We start from the raw sequence: 20,926 nt of genomic DNA, 5'->3' as shown, positions 1-20,926 counted from the left end.
CCTTGCACATAAGAAAAAACATGTAAGTTTGGCCACTGCAAAGCTAAGCCAGGAAAAGGAATTGAGAAAAGCATGTAGGCTGGGCTAAAGACAAGGTTTCATGAGACCCTGAAACAAAACTGCAACTGAAAACTGTATACACTGCAGGTTGAGAATATCAGAAAACAAAACAATTTATTGCTCTGTAATTAGACATGGGTTGGTATTCTTGAATTTAAGTACTAGGCTGACTATGAATCTAGAAAATCATGTTATAAACCATGACCACTGTGACAAAAGAATTTTAACATGGTTGAGTTTAGAAAGGGTTTTTGAACAAATTTTTTCCCCTTTTACATCTGCATATGTAGTCAATGATATAACCAGTAAGTGGCTAATATCTTTATTTTTTTATTTTTTAACATCTTTATTGGAGTATAATTGCTTTACAATGGTGTATTAATTTCTGCTGTACAACAAAGTGAATCATCTATACATATATCCCCATATCCCCTCCCTCTTGCATCTCCCTCCCTCCCACCCTCCCTATCCCACCTCTCTAGGTGGTCACAAAGCACTGAGCTGATGTCCCTGTGGTTGCTTCCACTAGCTATCTATTTTACATTTGGTAGTGTATATATGTCCACGCCACTCTCTCACTTCTCCCCTGCTTACCCTCCCCCCCTACCCCCATGTCCTCAAGTCCATTCTCTACGTCTGCGTCTTTATTCCTGTCCTGCCCCTAGGTTCTTCAGAACTATTTTTTTTTTTTAGATTCCATATATATGTGAGTGGCTAATATCTTTAAGTAACAATTAGAACATAGGATTCAATAAAGAGTTAATCCTTACCTATCAAGTAGTAATTTTACTGAAAGATAATCAATATATAAATACAAATGAAATAAAACAGATTCTGTGATAATCTGTGACATTATTTGTAGAATTTTATTTAGAAAGGAAACACATTCCCCATTCCAAGTAACTTACAACTCATATTCTAGCTATAGGACTATTTTAAAATACATTATTGGTGATGAAAAGAAAAAGGCAAAGAAAAAACTAAACAAGGTCACTAACTACACAAGTGGGAAAATAAACCAGATGGGGTCTAAGAAGGACCTATGTGAAATAAGTGATACGCTACGTTGTAATGTTTCTCACTAAATGTGGGAAAAAAATAGAGTACCTTAAAGTGAGAGAGATACAAAAATGATATGAATATTTATGGAAGTATATATTTAAAAAGCATTTAACATAAAGTTAAGAATCAAAAAGTTACATTCCATATGTAAATCCTTATGAAGGGCAGTTAGTTTACAAAAGTCAACATTTTGGGGGACATACTGTATCTGCACACCTATTTACAAATCCTCTCTCAATTTAAGAATATCTGACACACGAATGTCCTTTGTTAGATCATACATAGAGGAAGGGAGGCTCTCCTGGAAGCTGAAAAAAATAAGTTCTCTTCTTGTATAACCTGAAGAAGGAGACATTTCAAGTGCCACTGCATTCCTTGTGCACAACAGAAAGCAACTACCTACAGAAAAATCCACTTTAGGGCTTCCCTGGTGGCGTAGTGGTTGAGAGTCCGCCTGCTGATGCAGGGGATGCGGGTTCGTGCCCTGGTCTGGGAGGATCCCACATGCCGCGGAGCGGCTGGGCCCGTGAGCCATGGCCGCTGAGTCTGCGCATCCGGAGCCTGTGCTCCACAACGGGAGAGGCCACAACAGTGAGAGGCCCGCGTACCGCAAAGAAAAAAAAAAAAGAAAAAAAAAGAAAAATCCACTTTAAGTGATTAATTTTACTTAATTAAAGTCTGGGTTAAGTGTGCATTACCATCTGTAACATAATTTATATGATGAAAACCACTGTGAGTTCATAAAGCTGATTTAAAAAATAAGTCTTGAGATATAATCTGTATAAGTTATTTTATATTCTCCTTTTACTTAGTGTTATCTGGATTTTATTCCAAATGCACTGGACACTGGATTTTAAGTAAAGGGATAAGTAATCTGATATACTTTTTAAAGAGATCAACCTGGCTACTGTGGTATGAAAGGAATGGAGAGTTATCAAGAGACAAAGAGGATATCAACCAGGAGGCTTTTGCAGTAGTACAGGCATGAAGTGATAGTGGACTGGACTAGGATAGTGGCAGTAGAGAAAGAAGTGTAAAGAAAAAGAAAGAGGACTTGGTGATCAAGAGAAGACCCGTAAGTTTTGGTTTGGGTATCTGAATAAGTAGACGTACCATTTATTGAGAGGGGGGAAACAAGAGAAAGACTAGCTTCTTGTTTCAGGGAGGCGAGCTGGGTTGAGGGAAGACCAAGATTCTTGTATTGAACACACAAGGGATATGTCAAATTGGTGATCAGTTGAATATACTGATACATATTGGAGTGGTTGGGCCCAGAGATAGAAATTTGGGAGATATTGGCACCAGAATGAATGTCAAGTTAGCAGGAATTTTGGGTTTTTCTGTTTTGTTGTTGCTTTTAATGCCACGTCTAAGAGTGCCTGGAACAGTATTTGGCAAGTAGCCAGGGGTTCAATTAATATGTTCTGTGCAAACAAATGAATGGGCATAAAGATGGTACTTAAAGGATGGTATGAGATTACCTAGAGAGGAATTGTAGCTAGAACTCTTAAGGTTAAAAAAATTTTTTAAAGATAGAGAGATAAAGAGACACATAGAGAGAGATGGGAGAGAGACAGCAAGCTGGGAGAGGGAGAGTTTCAGCAAAGCAGAGTGAGAAAAAATGGCAGTGAAACCTGGTGACCATTCTATCAAAGAAGCCAACATAAAAGAGCATTCCAAGGAGAGGTTATGTAAGAAAGAAGTGATAACAGTGTCACTGATGGTTGTAACAAGGGCTGAGGCACATAATCCACTCTAACAGGAAAGAAGGTGGGTAGTATGGGTACAGGTGCAGGTAGATTGACAGATTTTGTGGTGGGAATATAAGTTCCCTTGACAGCCTCTATTTTCTCAAGCTATTACAAAAGAAGTGTCAACCAGGAGTGAATATAAATTAGATGTTATGATGAGAATAAATAAAGTGTTATGAAACCACAGAGGAGGGGCACCTAACTCAGTGTTAGGGTGGAGTGTAGAGGAGGTTTAAAGAATAAGTAGGAATTAATAAGGAGAGGGTAGGTAGGACCAGTAGGAAGAACATCCCAGACATATGCAATATCTCAGAGGTAAAGGAGAAAGGGCTTGTTCAGGAAACTAAAAGGCAGGACCTAAGAGGTCCAGATAGGGACTGGCAAAAGATGAGGCTGGAATGATAAGGAGGTACCAAAATTAAGAAGAGCCGTGTATACAATGCTAAGGAGACTGAAACTTGCCATGAGGATAATCAGAAGTAGCCATTGAAATGCATAATGTGTATGTGTGTGTGTGTGTGTGTGTGTGTGTGTGTGTGTGTGTGTAATTTTGGTGGTCTTCATATCAGTTTGGGAAAAATATCTGTAAATATAAGTATATTTAATTATAAGACTAGGCCATTTTATATTTAATACTTAAAACTGGAGAGGCAGTACTGCTTAATGGCTAAGAGCACAAATTCCAGAGCCAGAATGCCTGTGTTCAAATCCCAGGTATGCCACTTAGGAGTTGTGTGACCATGGGCAAGTTATTTAACCTGTGTTTCGGTTTCCTTAATTTTATTTATTTATTTTTTTGCGGTACGCGGGCCTCTCACTGTTGTGGCCTCTCCCATTGCGGAGCACAGGCTCCGGACGTGCAGGCTCAGTGGCCATGGCTCACGGCCCCAGCTGCTCCGCGGCATGTGGGATCCTCCTGGACCGGGGCACAAACCCATGTCCCCTGTTTCGGCAGGCAGACTCTCAACCACTGCGCCACCAGGGAAGCCCCCAGTTTCCTTATTTTTAGATGGTAACTTTCCTTATTTTTAAATGGAGATTTTAATAGGACCTTTAGTAGGACCTTCTCAGAGGGCTGTTAATCCATTGTTAATATGGTATTATGTAAATGTTAGCTGTTATTATTTAAGATATAATTTTACCTGCTTTTTAATAGCATAATTTTCACCATCTTCAGCTTTCATTTTTTCAATCTTTTCTTCTTGTTGTTTTGCTTCTTTCTCATACATCATTTTTTCTTTGACCAATCTATAAATAAACCAAAAACTGTTTCAGAGAATTAACTTTCTCTCTAGCAACAGACCATAAAAAACAAAGAAACTCTGTAAATATAAAGTATACTTTAAAAAGCATACATACTAGATGGGGAGGAGAAGGGAAGGGAAGAAAACTACATTAGCCACAGATGTATGAACCTCATGACCTTAAGTTTTATACCTGCCTAAAGCAAGCCAATCTATCAAAGCATGGAATTCTTAAATTTTTAATTAAAAACATTCCATTATAGTAACTGTATTTACAATGTAAAAATAACATTCAAAATTATTATATACTAACATTTCTTTATTGTTTGCTTTATTTATTTACTTAAAATTGCATTAATAATATATGTTTCAGGTGTACAATATAGTGATTTGATATTTTTATACATTATGAAATTATCATCACAATAACCATACGTTATCTGTAACCACACAAAGTTGTATCTCTTAATCTTCTTCACCTATTTTGTCTGTGTCCCCACCCCATCTTCCCTCTGGCTACCACCAGTTTGTTCTCTGTATCTACAAGTCTGTTTCTGTTTTGTTTTGTTTTTTAGACTCCATATGTAAGTGCAATCATTCAGTATTTTCTCAGTTTGACTTATTTCACTTAGCATTAACACCTTCCAGGTCCATCCATGTTGCTGAGGAGGAGTAACAAAAAAAAAAAAAAAAAAATGCTAAGACCAATGTCAAAGAGGTTACTGCCTATATTTTCTTCTAGGAGTTTTATGATTTCAGGTCTTGCATTTAAGTCTTTAACACATTTTGAGTTTATTTTTGAATATGGTGTAACAAAGTGGTCCAGTTTCATTCTTTTGCATGTAGCTGTCCAGTTTTCCCAATATCATTTATTGAGGAGACTGTCTTTTCCTCATTGTATATTCTTGTCTCCTTTATCATAGATTAATTGACCATCTGAGTGTGGGTTTATTTCTGGACTCTCTATTCTGTTCCATTCATCTGTGTGCCTGTTTTTAGGGCCAGTACCATATTGTTGGCTATTCGGGGCCTTTCGTGGCTCTAATGTCTTTTTTTAACTGATATATGTTATCCAAACTTTTATACATGTACCTGAAACAACATAATGGTAAAAGCTCAGCTTACTGAGAAAAAAGTCAGTATATTGCATGCCAAATCCAAAACAAAGAAAGACTAGGTTATTTTCAACAACCAAAGTGTTTAAAAAGTATTTACTATGCACTTAATTTTGTGTCTGACCTTCCTGTGCGAGGGACTGGGATATATAATTTATTTTATTTTATTTTATTTTTTGCGGTACGCGGGCCTCTCACTGTTGTGGCCTCTCCCGTTGCGGAGCACAGGCTCCAGATGCACAGGCTCAGCGGCCATGGCTCACGGGCCCAGCCGCTCCGTGGCATGTGGGATCTTCCCGGACCGGGGCACGAACCCGTATCCCTTGCATCGGCAGGCAGACTCTCAACCACTGCGCCACCAGGGAAGCCCGAGGGCATTTTTTTTGGGGGGGGGAGATACATAATTTAGACATGGTTCTCTCACAGACAAATAGTGGAAACAAACAAGTATTTAATTACTAAAGCAAGAAAGGGTATTGACAGAGATCAGGAAGATTTTCAACAATAAGGAACAGAGCAATACGAAGTTCTACTAATTATTCCTCAGATAACCAAAATTCAAGTAACCATAATAGTGCAATCTCCCCTAATTCTCATTAATCAAAGTTTTAATGTAAAAGAAAAGTGCAGTCCAAGAAAACACTAATATTCCTATGTACATATTTCCTAAGGAACAGAAGAAAAAAACTTTCACAGTCCCATAGCTATTAAAAGCAGCTTTTTCCATCTGGCTTGCTGACTTACTTCTAGACCTATGTTACTGGGATGGAATTAAAAATCATATTAGAGCATGGCTTTTGTCTAATCATTTGCAATAAAGATTTTTAAGTGTATTTCAAAAGACAATTTAATTTTCATAGTCTAATAGGACTTAACATAAGTTCACAAATCTAAAAAATCTTTTGTCATACTACTTGGGAGGCTTTTAAGTCAGCTTTAGTTTGGATTTAAATCACCACATAAACTGCATACTAAATATTAAAATACTAAAATGTTCCAGTTTGGAATTTTGAGTTGTGCAAGCAAGGCTCATCCTGTCCTTCATGATCTTGCACTAGTGACATAGATGGAAAGAAACATGACAAAAAGTTCACAGTATTTACGGTAGAATATAATATGTGACCTTCAAATTCTCATCCTAAAATATCTCAAAGTGAAAAACAAAACAAAATAGGTATAAATTTTATGTTGCCCTGAATATAAACAAACAACAAAGGATATTCAAGAAACAAATAACAAAGGATACCTGGGAAACTATTATTTGTGGTTACCTGAGGAGAAAAGCCCTAATGATTTGGGGTAGGGATGGTCAGCTGGGAGGTAAATAGAGAGGCTTTCATTTTATGCCTCTCAATAAAGTTCCAGGGTTTTTTCCCCCATGTATAAGTATTACTTTTATCAAAAAAATTTAGATGCTTATAATTATCTCTGAGTGGCACAATTTTGAATGATTTTAAAGTCTGCTAGTTATTCCTTTGGCTATATTTTCTGGAATAAAGCAAAATTCAATTAGAAAGATACCAAAATATACCTAATAGTTGTAATTCTCTAAACATTGCTATCTTTTGCTAGTTTTTCAAATGCTATAAAAATAACAAGTACAAATAAATATAAAGTCGTAACTTATTATATTTTAAATGCATAATTAACTGAAAATATTTTTTAGTCTTACAAACCCCACACCTACAGAGAAACATAGCAAGTTCAAAATCTGGTCATTTTTAGTAGTTAGACAAATATTTAAGAGTAAAATAAAGAAATAAGAAAAAGCAACAGAGAAGGATAGACATAAGGAGAAATTTTAAGAAATGACAGCCATCGAGGTAATGATAAGCAAATGATAACAAACTACTTAACTGTCTGTACGGACATAACGTGATTTTAAATATGCAGGCCAGTGTTTTACAAACTATTCCATAGTACATTAGTAGTCAAATAAGCTTAAAAAACACTGCTTGCCAAATCTTAAAAATTTATGATACATACTTGCACATTAAAGGGTCCTGAGAAATCTTGTAGTAAGAAAATCAATTTAATTTTGTTCAACTGCAAGCTTACCTGAGGCAAAAATGAACTTTCCCCCACTCAGCATTCTCCAGAACAGCTGCCTCTCAACACAAGTTTGAGAAGTACACTGTAGTAATCTATAAACTTTACACAAATCTGCATACAACACATTTAAATATACTGTTCATAAAATTCTAAATAGAATAAAATTTGGGGGTAAATCAAGAATTAAGAAACCTTGGGATAAAAAAGTTTTAGCTTAATTTGATATCTTGATTTTACAGTTTCTCATAATATTTTAAATAAGATTTTCATAGTTATAACCGAATTTGTACTTATGGCCATCTAGTAACTAACAGCCCAACACCAAGCCATGCTAAAGATACAATGACAAGCCTGCGATTAATGATAGTAAGAGGGCTTCCCCGGTGGCGCAGAGGTTGAGAGTCTGCCTGCCGATGCAGGGGACAAGGGTTCGTGCCCCGGTCCAGGAAGATCCCACATGCCGTGGAGCGGCTGGGCCCGTGAGCCATGGCCGTTGAGCCTGCGCGTCTGGACCCTGTGCTCCACAGGGGGAGAGGCCACAACAGTGAGAGGCCCGTGTACCGCAAAAAAAAAAAAAAAAACAAAGATAGTAAGAAACTGTAATAAATTGATATTTTTTAAAAAATTGATATTTAGAAGAACATTTTATATGGATATTTTCAAACAAAACATGTAGAGAAAATAGCATAATAAACCCCAGGTACTCATCACTCAGTCAACAATTATTAATATTTTGGCAATCTTGTTTCATGTATCTCTTGCCACTTATTTGTGTATTTATTTATTAGTATTTTCAGATATTTTACCTTTGGTTTGATTTTTGAACTTAAAAGCCTATGACTTCCACCCCTCCCCACCTTGCACCATATACAAAAATTAACTCAAAATGGATCAAAGATCTAAAAAGCTAAAATTATAAAACTTTTGGAAGAAAACATAGAGGTAAATCTTGGTGACCTTGGACTTGGCAATGACTTTTTAGATATGACACCAAAAGCACAAGAAAAAGAAAAAAAAATTGGCTTTCATCAAAATTTTTAAAATTCTGTGCTTCAAAAGACACTATCAGAGAATTCCCTGGTGGTCCAGGGGTTAGGACTCTGCACTTTCACTGCTGAGGGTCCAAGTAGCCAAAAAAAGACGCTATCAGGCAAGTGAAAAGACAACTGCAGAATGAGAGAAAATATCTGCAAATCATATACTGGATAAGGAACTTGTATCTAGAATATATAAAGAACAATAATAATAAAAGTTTTAAAAATCCAATTTAAAATGGTCAAGCTGAATAGACATCTCTCTGAAGAAGATATACAAATGCCCAACAAGAACATGGAAAGATGCTCAACATCATTAGTCATCAGGGAAATGCAAATCAAAACCATAGCGAGATAGCACTTCACACCCATGAGGATGTTTATAATCAAAAAGTCAGATAATAACAAGTGTTGCTGACAAGAATGTGGAAAACCTGAAACCACCAAACACTGCTAGTGGAAATGTAAACTGTTGCAACTGCTTTGGAAGCTTGGTCATTCCTCAAAAGCTTGAACACAGAGTTACCATATATCTCGGTAATTCCATTCCTAAGTATATACCCAAGAGAAATGAAAACGTATGTCTACATGAAAACTTGTACATGAATGTTCATAGCAGCATTATGCATACATTATAGGAAAAATGTGGAAACAAGTTAAAAGTCCATCAACTGATGAATGGACAAACAATATATGGTATATCATACAATGGAATAATATTCAGCATACAAAGAAATGAAGTACTGAATCATGCTACAATCTAGATGAACCTTAAAAGCATTATGCTAAGTGAAAGAAGTCAGACATAAAGGCCACATATTGTATGATTCTATTTATAGGATATATCCAGTATAGGTAAATCTATAGAGACAGAAGGTAAATTAGAGGTTGCCTAGGATGGGGGCATTTGGAGGGTAATAGCTAAAGGGTTTGGGGTAATAAAAATGTTCTAAAAATGACTGTGGTGACAGCTGCACAATTCTGTGAATATACTAAAAACAAATTGTAGACTTTAAGTGGGTGACTTATAGGGTATTTGAATTACATCACAATAAAGTTGTTAACAAAATGAAAAAGAAAAAAAGCTTGTGACCATAAATTCAGCTATAGGGGAAAGCTGTAAGTAGTACTGGATACATTCAAACCTGGACTTAATGAGAGTTGAACATGTGAACATCATGTATAGAAATTTGCATTTGACTTCTAGTTTAAAACTGCTTTAACAATATTTTCAGTATTAAGATAAAAATATCCTCTGAGGCTTAAAATTTCAAAATAAAATCATTAATGCATATCACTATAGATATTTCTGTAAAAGTTCCTTTGACACAGAAAATGCTAGGACAGAGATGGCAAGTTGCCAGCCTGCTTAAATGGGACCTAAAGATGGGTTTATTTTATTCACAGAAAGAATTAAAAAAACAACAACATATTTGTTACCAAATTTAACAACTGGGAGATTTAAGTCTGGCTTTCTGGCTTCTCTTAAGATGTTTTTTATCAGGGAATATTAGGGCTGCATCCTACTACTGGATGGAACTAAGTAGTGGCTGTTGACTGTTTTAGATGAGGCATGTGTTGCTGTTCACTGTGCCCCAACTCACACGACTCCCTGTTTCTCAAACACTCAAGCCTTTTCCTTGACCCTGTAAGCAACTGAGTTTAGAACCTGTGGGCTGGGAAACTTGCATATCATTAATGCAGTAGAACTATTATTGTTGTTTTTATTACCTTAATAGAATCACAATTAGTATTCAGAATATCAGGGATAACCAGAAACCACCGGGATTAGCAATAAGACTTTCAATATTTCTAAAGATGACAGGTTACTAAACTCCTCTAGTAAACGAAAGTAGCTGGGACTGGATAAGCTATCAGAAATAAGCACATTTAACAATATCCTGTAATTCAAAGACCTAGAACAAGGGTTGGCAAGCTATGGCCAGTGAGCTGAATTTGGTCTGCCATCTGTCTTTGTATGGTCTGAGAGCTATAAATAGTTTTCACTTTTTTTTTTTTTTTTGTGGTACGCGGGCCTCTCACTGTTGTGGCCTCTCCCGTTGCGGAGCACAGGCTCTGGACGCTCAGGCTCAGCGGCCATGGCTCACGGGCCTAGCCGCTCCGCGGCATGTGGGATCTTCCCAGACCGGGACACGAACCCGTGTCCCCTGCATCGGCAGGCGGACTCTCAACCACTGCGCCACCAAGGAAGCCCCACATTTTTAAATGGTTAAAAATATTAGAAAAATATTTTGTGACATGTGAAAATCATATGGAATTCAAATTTCAGTGTCCATAAATAAAGTTTTATTGGAACACAGCCACACTTATTCATTTATGTATCCTCTATAGCTACTTTCACGTAATGATAGCAGAGGTGAGTAGTTGTGACAATATGGCTCACAAAGTCTAAAATATACACTACCTGGCCCTTTACAAAAAAGGGTTGCTGACCCCTGACTTGGAAGACCTCGACTTAACTCTATCCAACCCCTACTTAACCATCTTAGCATTTACCACACCACACTGAAACCAAGTCTTACTTGCTAGGTCTTAAGTTCCTTGAAGATGGGATTAGGTTGTATTCATACTGTATTCCTGATCTGTAATTAACACATGGTAGACACTCAACGTTTGCTGAATGAAAAGTTGAGTCTAAAAATCTCACTATTGCCTTTTAACATTTTCAATTTAAAGAGATACATGAGACAATTCTGAAGTGGAACAAAGGTGATCCACAAAATTTGAGAAATAAGAAAACTACAGTGATTTCTGAGAAACTATACAATGAAAGAGAAATTCTATGCCTAGATCCACTGACAGTTCTGGTTGGTAATCCTAGTCATCCTACTCCATGTACTTCTCCATGGAAAATAGCAGTCATCGCCTCAGCAAAATTGACAAGACAATCAACTACGTATCACACTTGACAAGTAAAGGTGCTGAATATTTACATGACTATTAGAATATCAAAACAAGCATAAGTAAAGTTTTTGTTTTAAAAAAATAAAAAGCCATACTGTGAAAAGGCTCAGGAAGCAAGTTACTGAAGAGCAAACGTACTGTCCCCCAAAAGGAAAAAAATCACAGTTAGTGAGAACCCAGTAATACCAGCGTGTAAAATTACAATAAATAAAATGCTAAGGCAAGATGCAAGAGAAATTGAAAAAGTTCCACTTTCAAACAGTATAAATCAATGTACTGATGACAAGTCACATGACATGGAAGAGGTTTTAGAGAGTATATACACAACTTCAGCTTTACTAGATATTATCAAATTGCTTTCCAAAATGGTTGTATCAATTGATACCCAACCTGCAGTATATGAAATTTCCTGCTTCTCTTTGGCATCCTGGTGAACAACTGGAATTGTATGAGTTACTAAATTTCTGACAATAAGAAGAGTGTGAAATGGTATTATATTATGTTTGAAATATTAACTTCCCTGAAAACTTATAAGGTTATCTATGTTTATTAAAATAGTATGGTTACTGGATAAGTATTTGTTAAATCTATGAATGAATAGCTTCTGGTGAATTGGACTCTTCTTCCTTTCTCTAGGAAAGGCTAAGATTTAATAAGAAAACTTAACTCAAGTATATATAGTCATAGTTCTTAAATTTGTTACTAAAATATTTTTCTGTAACCTACATATGCATATGCTCCTATAAGTACAGGAACACTTGAAAGATTATAAAGAATAAAATTTTAAAATCAGTCATAATCTCATTGCCCAAGCTAACTACTACTGATCCAAAATGGACATAATTCTAAAATTCCAAAAACATTTAAAAAAATTGGAATTTAAAAATTAAGTTTGGCATAAACTCATTTACCAGCAAAATGTGACCTCAACTGACATGAAAATATTTATAGACTTTATGTATTCTACTTAATGTGAACAATCATGTTTCACTGCAGAAATATGAATGTGTTTGATTATAGAGTACTTCTTTAGACACTACCATGTAAATGCATTTATTATTGTTCCAAAATCTAAAACACCTGGAATTCAGAAATACATATGGGCCCAACAGTTTCATATAAGGGATTATGAAATCTGTATTAACATTTTGAATATTTTTCACTAGTTTTTTTTAAACATGTGCGAAAATTTATATTATATACACACAATTGATCCTTGAACAACTCAGGGGTTAGGGATGCTGATCCTCCTCACAGTCAAAAATCCATGTATATCTTTATAGTTGACCCTTTGTATCTGGTTCTGCATCCTTGAACCATGGATCAAAAATAGTAATGCAGGGGCTTCCCTGGTGGCGCAGTGGTTTGGAGTCCGCCTGCCGATGCAGGGGACACGGGTTCGTGCCCCGGTCCGGGGGGATCCCACATGCCGCGGAGCGGCTAGGCCCGTGAGCCATGGCCACTGACCCTGCGCATCCGGAGCCTGTGCTCCGCAACGGGAGAGGCCACAACAGTGAGAGGCCCGCGTACCGCAAAAAAAAAAAAAAAAAAGTAATGCAGTACATCTTTATGGAAAAAAATCCATGTATAAGTGGACCTATGCAATTCAAACCCATGTTGTTCAAGAGACAACTGTATATAAATAAATAAATAAATAAATAAATAAATAAATAAATAAATAAATGGGATAGTGTACCATTTCCAATCTCATTACATATTCTTTGAAAATATAGCTGTTAGCGGCTGCAAAGCATTTCATAATACCAGTATGACAGCTTATTAAATGCTGTTAGACATCTGGACATCCCCATATAAATAATATTGTGATGAACCTCCCTACTCCTAAATTTTATAGATGTATATTATTTTCTTATTATATAATATTTAAAATATATAGTGTCTGAGGAGAAATTAGACTAAATCCTTTTCCAGTAAACTAGTGATCATTTATTGATGAATACTTCCTTTTTCTACTGATATGATAAGCTACCTTAGTCATTCATTATTAGTAGTCATAAACAAAATGCAAATATTAATTCAATCTATCCTATTTTAGCCTACTATTTAGTATTTCATCTTAGTCAAAGAAAACAGTATGCCAGATTTCACTGCTGAAATATTAATAAGCATATCAAAGCCTACATTAAAGAGATGTAAAATTAAAAAGAGAAAAATAAGGGAAATGAACATCAAGGGAAAAGAAGATAAACCTGATAACCAATAGGAGTTGTAGATAGTGATAAAGTAAAAAATCAGGGGAAGAATTTTTCTTTAAAAACTAGACTTTCCCTTGGGGGCAGAGATAAATTAGGAGTGTGGGATTAACAGATACACACTACTATACATAAAATAGATAAGTGAGGATTTACTGTATAGTACAGGGAACTATATTCAATATCTTGTAACACACTATAATGGAAAAGAATTGAAAAAAAGAATATACATAACCAAATCACTTTGCTGTACACGTGACACTAACACAGTATTGTAAATCAACTATACTTCAATTAAAAAAAAAATAAATTTTCCCAGAGATGGGAAAAAAAAAAAATCTTAACTGAAAGGGATTTCTAAGTGCCAACTGGAATCAAAAAACCTCACGTCTATGTACATTGTTGAGAATTTTCAGAGACCCAAAAACACTAAAGCTTTCAAACAGAGAAGAAATAGGTCACCTATAAAAGTTTTATCTTTCACATTAATAACGCTAGATACCACAAGACATGGGAGCAATCCCTTCAAACTTCTGAGAGAAAACAATTTAAAACCTGGATTTATAACTATAATAGTGAGAGGAAAATTCACTAATTCATTCAGCAATTATTTACTGAGGGGCTACTATGTGCCAGACATTTTATGTACCAAGGATATACCAGTGAACAAAACCACAAAAATCTCTGCCCTATGGCATTTTTAGTGGGAAAATAAAGACAATAAGCAAAATATATTATAGCATGTTAGATTGTGAAAAGTGCTCTAAGAGAAAAAGCAGTGAAGAAGGGCTGGTAATACAGGGGATTCACAATTTAAAACAAGATGGTCAGGGAAGGCCTCTTTGAGAATGGGATATGTGTTGAGATCTGAAAGAAACAGTAAGTCATGTAGAAAAGTGATGAAAGAAGTCATAGGCCAGGAGAACTTTTTTTTTTGTATAAAAATTCAAAAAGTTCATCTACTCTGCCTCCTTTCTGACAAATTTACTTAAGAATGTATTCCAGCAAAATGAAGATGAATATCAAGAAAAGAAACCATGGTCAATGTAATGTAACAGTCTAATGAAGGAAAAAAAAAAAAATCCCAGTATTGACTGTGTCGTAGGCCTGGAAAACAATCAATCTAAATGAGAATCTTAGTATGGAGTCTTACAGACACATCTTTAAGAAGAAGAATGAGTAAGAAGGTAGAAATCATTTATGTGTTTTTTCTCCCAATAATGAAAGAATGAAAGACAATTAGAAACTGCAGGAAAAGTACCCCCCTCCACAGTCCACCCCCCAACATAGTTATGGTTGTAATATGAAGCAACTGATGAAAAACAAAACTAATTTAACCTGGATTTATAAGAATAGTATCCTTTGAGCAGCATGGGTCCAATGAGAAAGAAATGTAATCCTATATATACCATATTTTAAATGATATATATTTATAATCTATTTATTCATTTTCAACTTTTATAATAGACCTATGAGCAAACTATGTCTTCCTCACTTGTTTGAAATATTCAATTTGCATTTTTAAAGTAGCTTTTGCTACGGGCTTCTGAAAAGTTTGTCATTCTTCCTAAATGTGACATAGCAAGTACAATTTTCTTTTCTCCCCTAGACATCACCTGTGACACCTGCCACCTTGGGATCATGAGGAGACCCAGCCTAAAAGGACAGGTAACTCTGGGAAGTCAGAGAACTTGAATCTTTGGTGACGGTATTAAACTACTGATTTAACCAACTCTGAATGCACCCTACCTCCAGATTTCCTATTGTATAAGATAATAAACATCCTTATAGTTTAAGTCACATATAGTTTGATTTTCTATTATTATTTTCTTCGAAGCTAAAAGGATCTGAAATGATAGAGTCATTAACAACAGAAGAATGTTCTGCAGGTATAGAAATAATGCTTTCTTACTTTGGACTAACTTCTTCTAAACGGATAAATCACTTAGAAATTGAGATGCCTCATTTTTTTCCTTCCCACACACAAATAAATACAATGTAAAGAGGAAATTACCTATATAATACAATACCCAATTTTATGTTTTCCACTGTATTAAGAAATATCTCACATGAATTTTTGCAAAATCCCTGACACCTGGTGTCCTAGTGGTTAGGATTCCAGGCTTTCACTGCCATGGCCTGGGTTCAATCCCTGGTCATTCCACTAAGATCCCACAAGCTGCATGGCACGACCCAAGGAAAAAAATTAAAAACAACAAACCAAACAACAAACACTAAACTGGCAGAAAACTTTTAAAATCTGTGTTTATTTTTAATAATCATGGTGTTTACTGTAGGCTAATATCAATAATAAATAATACTATCTTCTATCTATATCGTATTTTCAATTTACAAAGTACTTCTGTAACATACTGGATGTTAAATATTAAATAGTAAAATATCAATGCCCCTAAACTGTGACTTACAGGACAGTGAGCATTAAATAGTTAAATATTAATGTCTATAAACTATTATGGAGTTGAGGTGTTTAATGGCTCTATAAAGTAAACAATACGGCACCAGGAAAAGTATATCTACTCACAGCTTGGAACTCTATAACTTGTCAAATCAATTTAAAATTCCTATCTTCCCCAGTGAAGATGAAAAAAGTATTCAAGATTAGGGAAAGAAGCTATTTGAATTAACAAGTAAAGCAGGTACAAGCTTTTCTGCTAAACATATTGGAAGAAAGCAGTTTACAGAAATCAGAGTGAAACATTGTATTTAGAGTAAATTTTAGGCTTTTGAAGACTAAGGGTTTAGTGATGAGACCCCAGACACACAGAAGAAACTATGTCTTTACAAAAGTATGTGGGGACAAAGATACCAAGAAAGATGCAAGAAAAGAAAAATCTCATCTGGGAACTCCAAGTGAACTGCAAATTAGAGGCTTATTGCTTTAGTTGCCTTAATTAAGAATTCTCACTAGTTCCTTAGTGAGAAACAATTGGAGGTTGACATCAGAATCCGATGATTTAGTGTTTATGGTCTATATAAAAATGTATAAGTTAAAACTCAGTGAGTTTTAGTCATTCTCTACTAATTCTTTTGTGGTCACTATAAAGTTCCAAGTGAAATTTTCCACTATTTCCAAATTTCAACTAATAATCACAGTCAAGATTTTGGGGGTCAGCAAAATTAAGGAAGAACCTGCTACAGCATCCTCTCCTAAAATAAATAAAACAAAAATGTGCTACACACAAACACACATAAAATGAGATGGGTCTGGAAATGTTGCTTGTTCTGGGTGGAATGCCTTCTCCTTCTTTCATCTTCTCCCCCATATCCTCCCAACCCATTCTTCAAAACTTAACTCAAATGTCCTTGTCTTCAATAAGGACCACTCTAGCCCCTACTCTACCACTCCCCAAGCAGCCACTATGGATCTTTCCTATGAATTTTTATAGCATGTTTATTTCCATCATAGAAATTATAAGTTAAATATATTATAATTTTGTCGACTTCTACACTTGAAAGTAGATGCCCTGAGGACTGGAAATGTGTCTCCTATGAGCACCTTTCAGTGTGTGCCTCACAGATATGTTTACTAAATGAACTCACAATGACCCTGAGTGGTATTCAGGGCAGCTATCACCATCCCCATTTTCAAAGAGGTGAAATGATTCATCTAAGGCCAGCTGGCCAGGAAATGGAGAAATTAGGATTTGAAATTATGACTTCTAACTTCAAGTGTCAATACTTTTTAAACATCATACTATCTCATGTTTAAAGTAAATGAGTTTCAAAATTTAAATTTCTTTACCTGTTCCAAATGTAAAATCATCACATGGTTCAAAACTTGAATCGTACACAAGAGCACAAAGTGAAAAGGCAACCCAACACACACACTCCCTGCCCTGAGCCCCTCAGTCCCAACACTGGAAGCAACAGTTATCAATTTCTTGTGTATCCTAAATGAAAAGTTAAATGTTTAGTTTGATGGTATTTGTTACCTTATCATCTTCCTGTACCCATTAATTAATCCATTAAATTGAAGATGGTTCAAGTTATAGTCACTACTCAAGTAAAATATATGCATTATTACTTTTAATAAATAAGACATTGGGCTTCCCTGGTGGCACAGTGGTTGAGAGTCCGCCTGCCGATGCAGGGGACATGGGTTCGTGCCCCGGTCCGGGAGGATCCCACATGCCGCGGAGCGGCTAAGCCCGTGAGCCATGGCCGCTGAGCCTGTGCTCCACAACGGGAGAGGCCACAACAGTGAGAGGCCCGTGTACCACAAAAAAAAAAAAAAAAAAAGACATTTTGTAAACAGCTAAACTGATGCATGCCAAATACAATATCACTATTTTTTGTGCAATTTTGTGGATCTTGGTGATTAATAAATTAATAAGTCTTAGGAATTAATAATTCAAAAACACAAATGTAAAACTAATTATTTCACTAATCCTCTAAACTAGTCCCTTAAAAGTCAGTGAGACTGAAAAGTGTGTACTAATAATAAAAGGGCTATAAAGACACTATTGTGGATAGCTTCTGCTTGAGTCTGTATGAGAAAGCAATAGCACCTCCCACAGCTGCTTCATCTCCATACAAAAACACTCTGACAATTTTAATTACTACCTAAAATCGCAAATCTCTCTGTACACTTGACATTTTATCCTCTGCCCAGACCCATATCTCTGTCTTTGCAACATCTCTATTTAGACATCCAACCGGCAACTAACTGAAGCAGGTTGAAAACTAAGCTCATCACCATCCCACTCTAAAATAATACCCTTTTTCCCAATTTGAGATGTCAACGTCAGAATCACACAAATACTGGATGAAGTATGCCTGGCTTGTGAGCAGTTCAGGGAAAAAGAGCTAAGTTGTCTGCAAGCTCAATATGAGCCAAGAATGTGATGCAGTTACTAAAAAACCAAAACCAGCCAATTCAATCTTAGATGCATTAGAAGAAGAGGAGAACCTAAAACGTGGTAGGTACACATTACTACATTGGATGAACTGTATCTGTGCTATTAGTATTAACAATTTACTTCCAAAATTGTTATACACAACTTAGATGCAAAAGGGATTTAAGGCAGCATCTGAAGAAGGACCCTAACAAACCAGAGTTATTAGCAAAAGAATATCCAACACCATCACTCTATTCTGTGAAATAGCTCAGTTTGTCTAAAACATTCAGATATATTATGAACTATATAGTTATTCCAAACTAATATTGGTTATAACTAAATGGGCAAAGAAAATATCATTTGATGCAAATGACTTAGCTGACTGACGACTGTCACCTCTCATAGATAATAAAAGTTAACATCAGTTAGGATACCTGAATTTTATCAAATTATAAAATAAGCCCAATTTAATGATATTTTACTATAGTAATTATTCTTGGTGATTCAGTAACTCAGGTTATTCTTGGAACTACTGATGAGAAAATTTGGGAGCCAAATCTGAGATTTTTCAGTTGTACAGCTCTAGGGTCCAGAGAACAACTCATGATTTGGGGATTATTAGCATTATACAAAGGTACTTTGGTATGTAATGTGTTTATTCAGTTTGTTGTACTAAGATTTATTCATTAGGTCACAGTGGTTCAAGAAGAAACATGTATGAAGATTTCTGCTATTTTTATATTACTGATATTGAGGTCTTGTTTAAGTCCTTTGTACAGAAGAATGACAATAATCATGAACTGTTAACAATTTCCATTCAGAAAAACCTAACAGTTGAAAATAATTTTCATACTATATTCCTATCTAAAGGTATACATATAGTAAATAATCTGGTAAATGTTAAAGTATTGAAATACACTTTCAATGTATATTTATTTTGTACTTTACCACATATAAAGCATTTAAAAAAATTAAGTCAAATTTCTAAGTCTTTAACTGCTTAAACACTGCTTCTAAGTAATATTTAGTAATGGTACTTGATACAGAGATGTATTTGACACAATTTTAATAGCTAGCAAATCTGTGTGAATATTCAATAGTAAAATTTTCTTAATTATTATAAGGTTGGTTTAGTGATTCCCAATGACTCCTCTAATCTTTCTTCTCTGTATCATATTAATTATAGTCTGCAGTTTTAAAAAAAGTTTGTATTATCTCTAATACTCCACCCTTTTATTCTTCATTTCTTTACTCAGTAAAACATTTTTGCAGCCTGACTCTCTGAGTCTGTCAGTAAACACTGTTTTTAAATGTTGCATTTTCACAACTGGAGGCATTCCACCTTTAGCTCTTGTCCCACGAATATGTGTCAGCATGTAAAAATATGATAAACCTCTAACTTTATCTCACAAAAACAGAAGAATATATAAATAATATATTTTGTAGCATTTTAAGAACGTCACAGCTTTTTCCAAGTTGTTCTACACAGTCTTCCTGGACTATTTCAGATGAGTTATTTGATAGAATCTTTCAGGATCCTGATTCTGTGGATAGACTACCATGATAACATATGAATATATCTATAACAAACATCATTTTGTCTGGTCAACCTAAAAAACCCAAGTAATAACTATAGTATTTGGGGTTAAAGAAAGACACAGCAGCAGGCTCAAACTTGTTTATATGTAGGGGAGAAAATCTATCCTTTAACTGATCATGTAAATGGAACCAAATTGCCACTTTTCAAATGTGGCAACAATTGTTTCTTTTCACATTAGAAAAAGGAACTCTCTTCCAAGAGATGTTAATAGATAGTTGAAAGAAAAAAGGTTTCTATGAACAGATAATACTTGAGAAATATTGCATACTCTATTCCTCTCTTAAAGATTCACATAGTGAAAGCTTTTGAGTAATCTTAAAATAAAGAAACATGTTAACTTTTAACTCAGCCGTTCTCAAATTAATTTGAGCAGAACACTTTTTCAACTTACCTATTAAAATCCAGTTAAACATATTCCAGAGAATACCAACTTGGAATCCAAAATGAAAGACAGGTAATACTCAAAATTCTGACTACAGTATTTGGTAAACTCCTATTTCTAAATTTCTAAAGTGTATTTTTACCCTATAATAAATACAAAAATATTCTATTCAAAATTGCCAGTTTATAGAAGTTAATAAAATGTCATATTAATTATTAATTTAAATAATATAATTAATTTTTAAAATAAATCAATATGGCAACAATGGCTTAATTAATATTAGTATATATTACTAGTACAACATACTAGTAATACTAGTGTAATTAATATTAAATAAATGATAGTGTAATTAATATTAAATAAATGAACATTATATATCTTATCACTTTTTAAATTTTAATTTGTTTATAACTGAATTCACATTTTAGTAGAAAGTATCTGGCCACACCACCTTATAATATTATCAGCAAAATATTTAGTTTGAAAAATTATACAGAAGCTAACACATTATAAAGCAACTATACTCTAATTAATTAATAAAAACAAAAAGTGAAAAATTATTTAGTAACATTACAGCTGACAAAAATTTTTAAAAATCTAATCCAACTTTTCCTAACACAAGTTTATTA

General features: G+C 34.9%; 1 protein-coding gene across 1 annotated transcript in view; it reads right to left on the bottom strand.

Moving 5' to 3' along the window:
* Positions 1-20,926, bottom strand: part of TBCA (tubulin folding cofactor A) — a 102,163-nt gene that overhangs the window by 12,790 nt on the left and 68,447 nt on the right. Inside the window, exon 2 of the mRNA XM_004270834.4 lies at positions 4,016-4,121. Coding sequence (XP_004270882.1) covers positions 4,016-4,121 — 106 coding nt within the window. The remainder of the gene's footprint in view (positions 1-4,015; positions 4,122-20,926) is intronic.

Source organism: Orcinus orca, chromosome 3, assembly GCF_937001465.1.
Source record: "Orcinus orca chromosome 3, mOrcOrc1.1, whole genome shotgun sequence".
Classification (NCBI taxonomy): domain Eukaryota; kingdom Metazoa; phylum Chordata; class Mammalia; order Artiodactyla; family Delphinidae; genus Orcinus; species Orcinus orca.
Note: the sequence above shows the minus strand (reverse complement) of the source record. Positions and strands in the feature narration are given on the sequence as shown.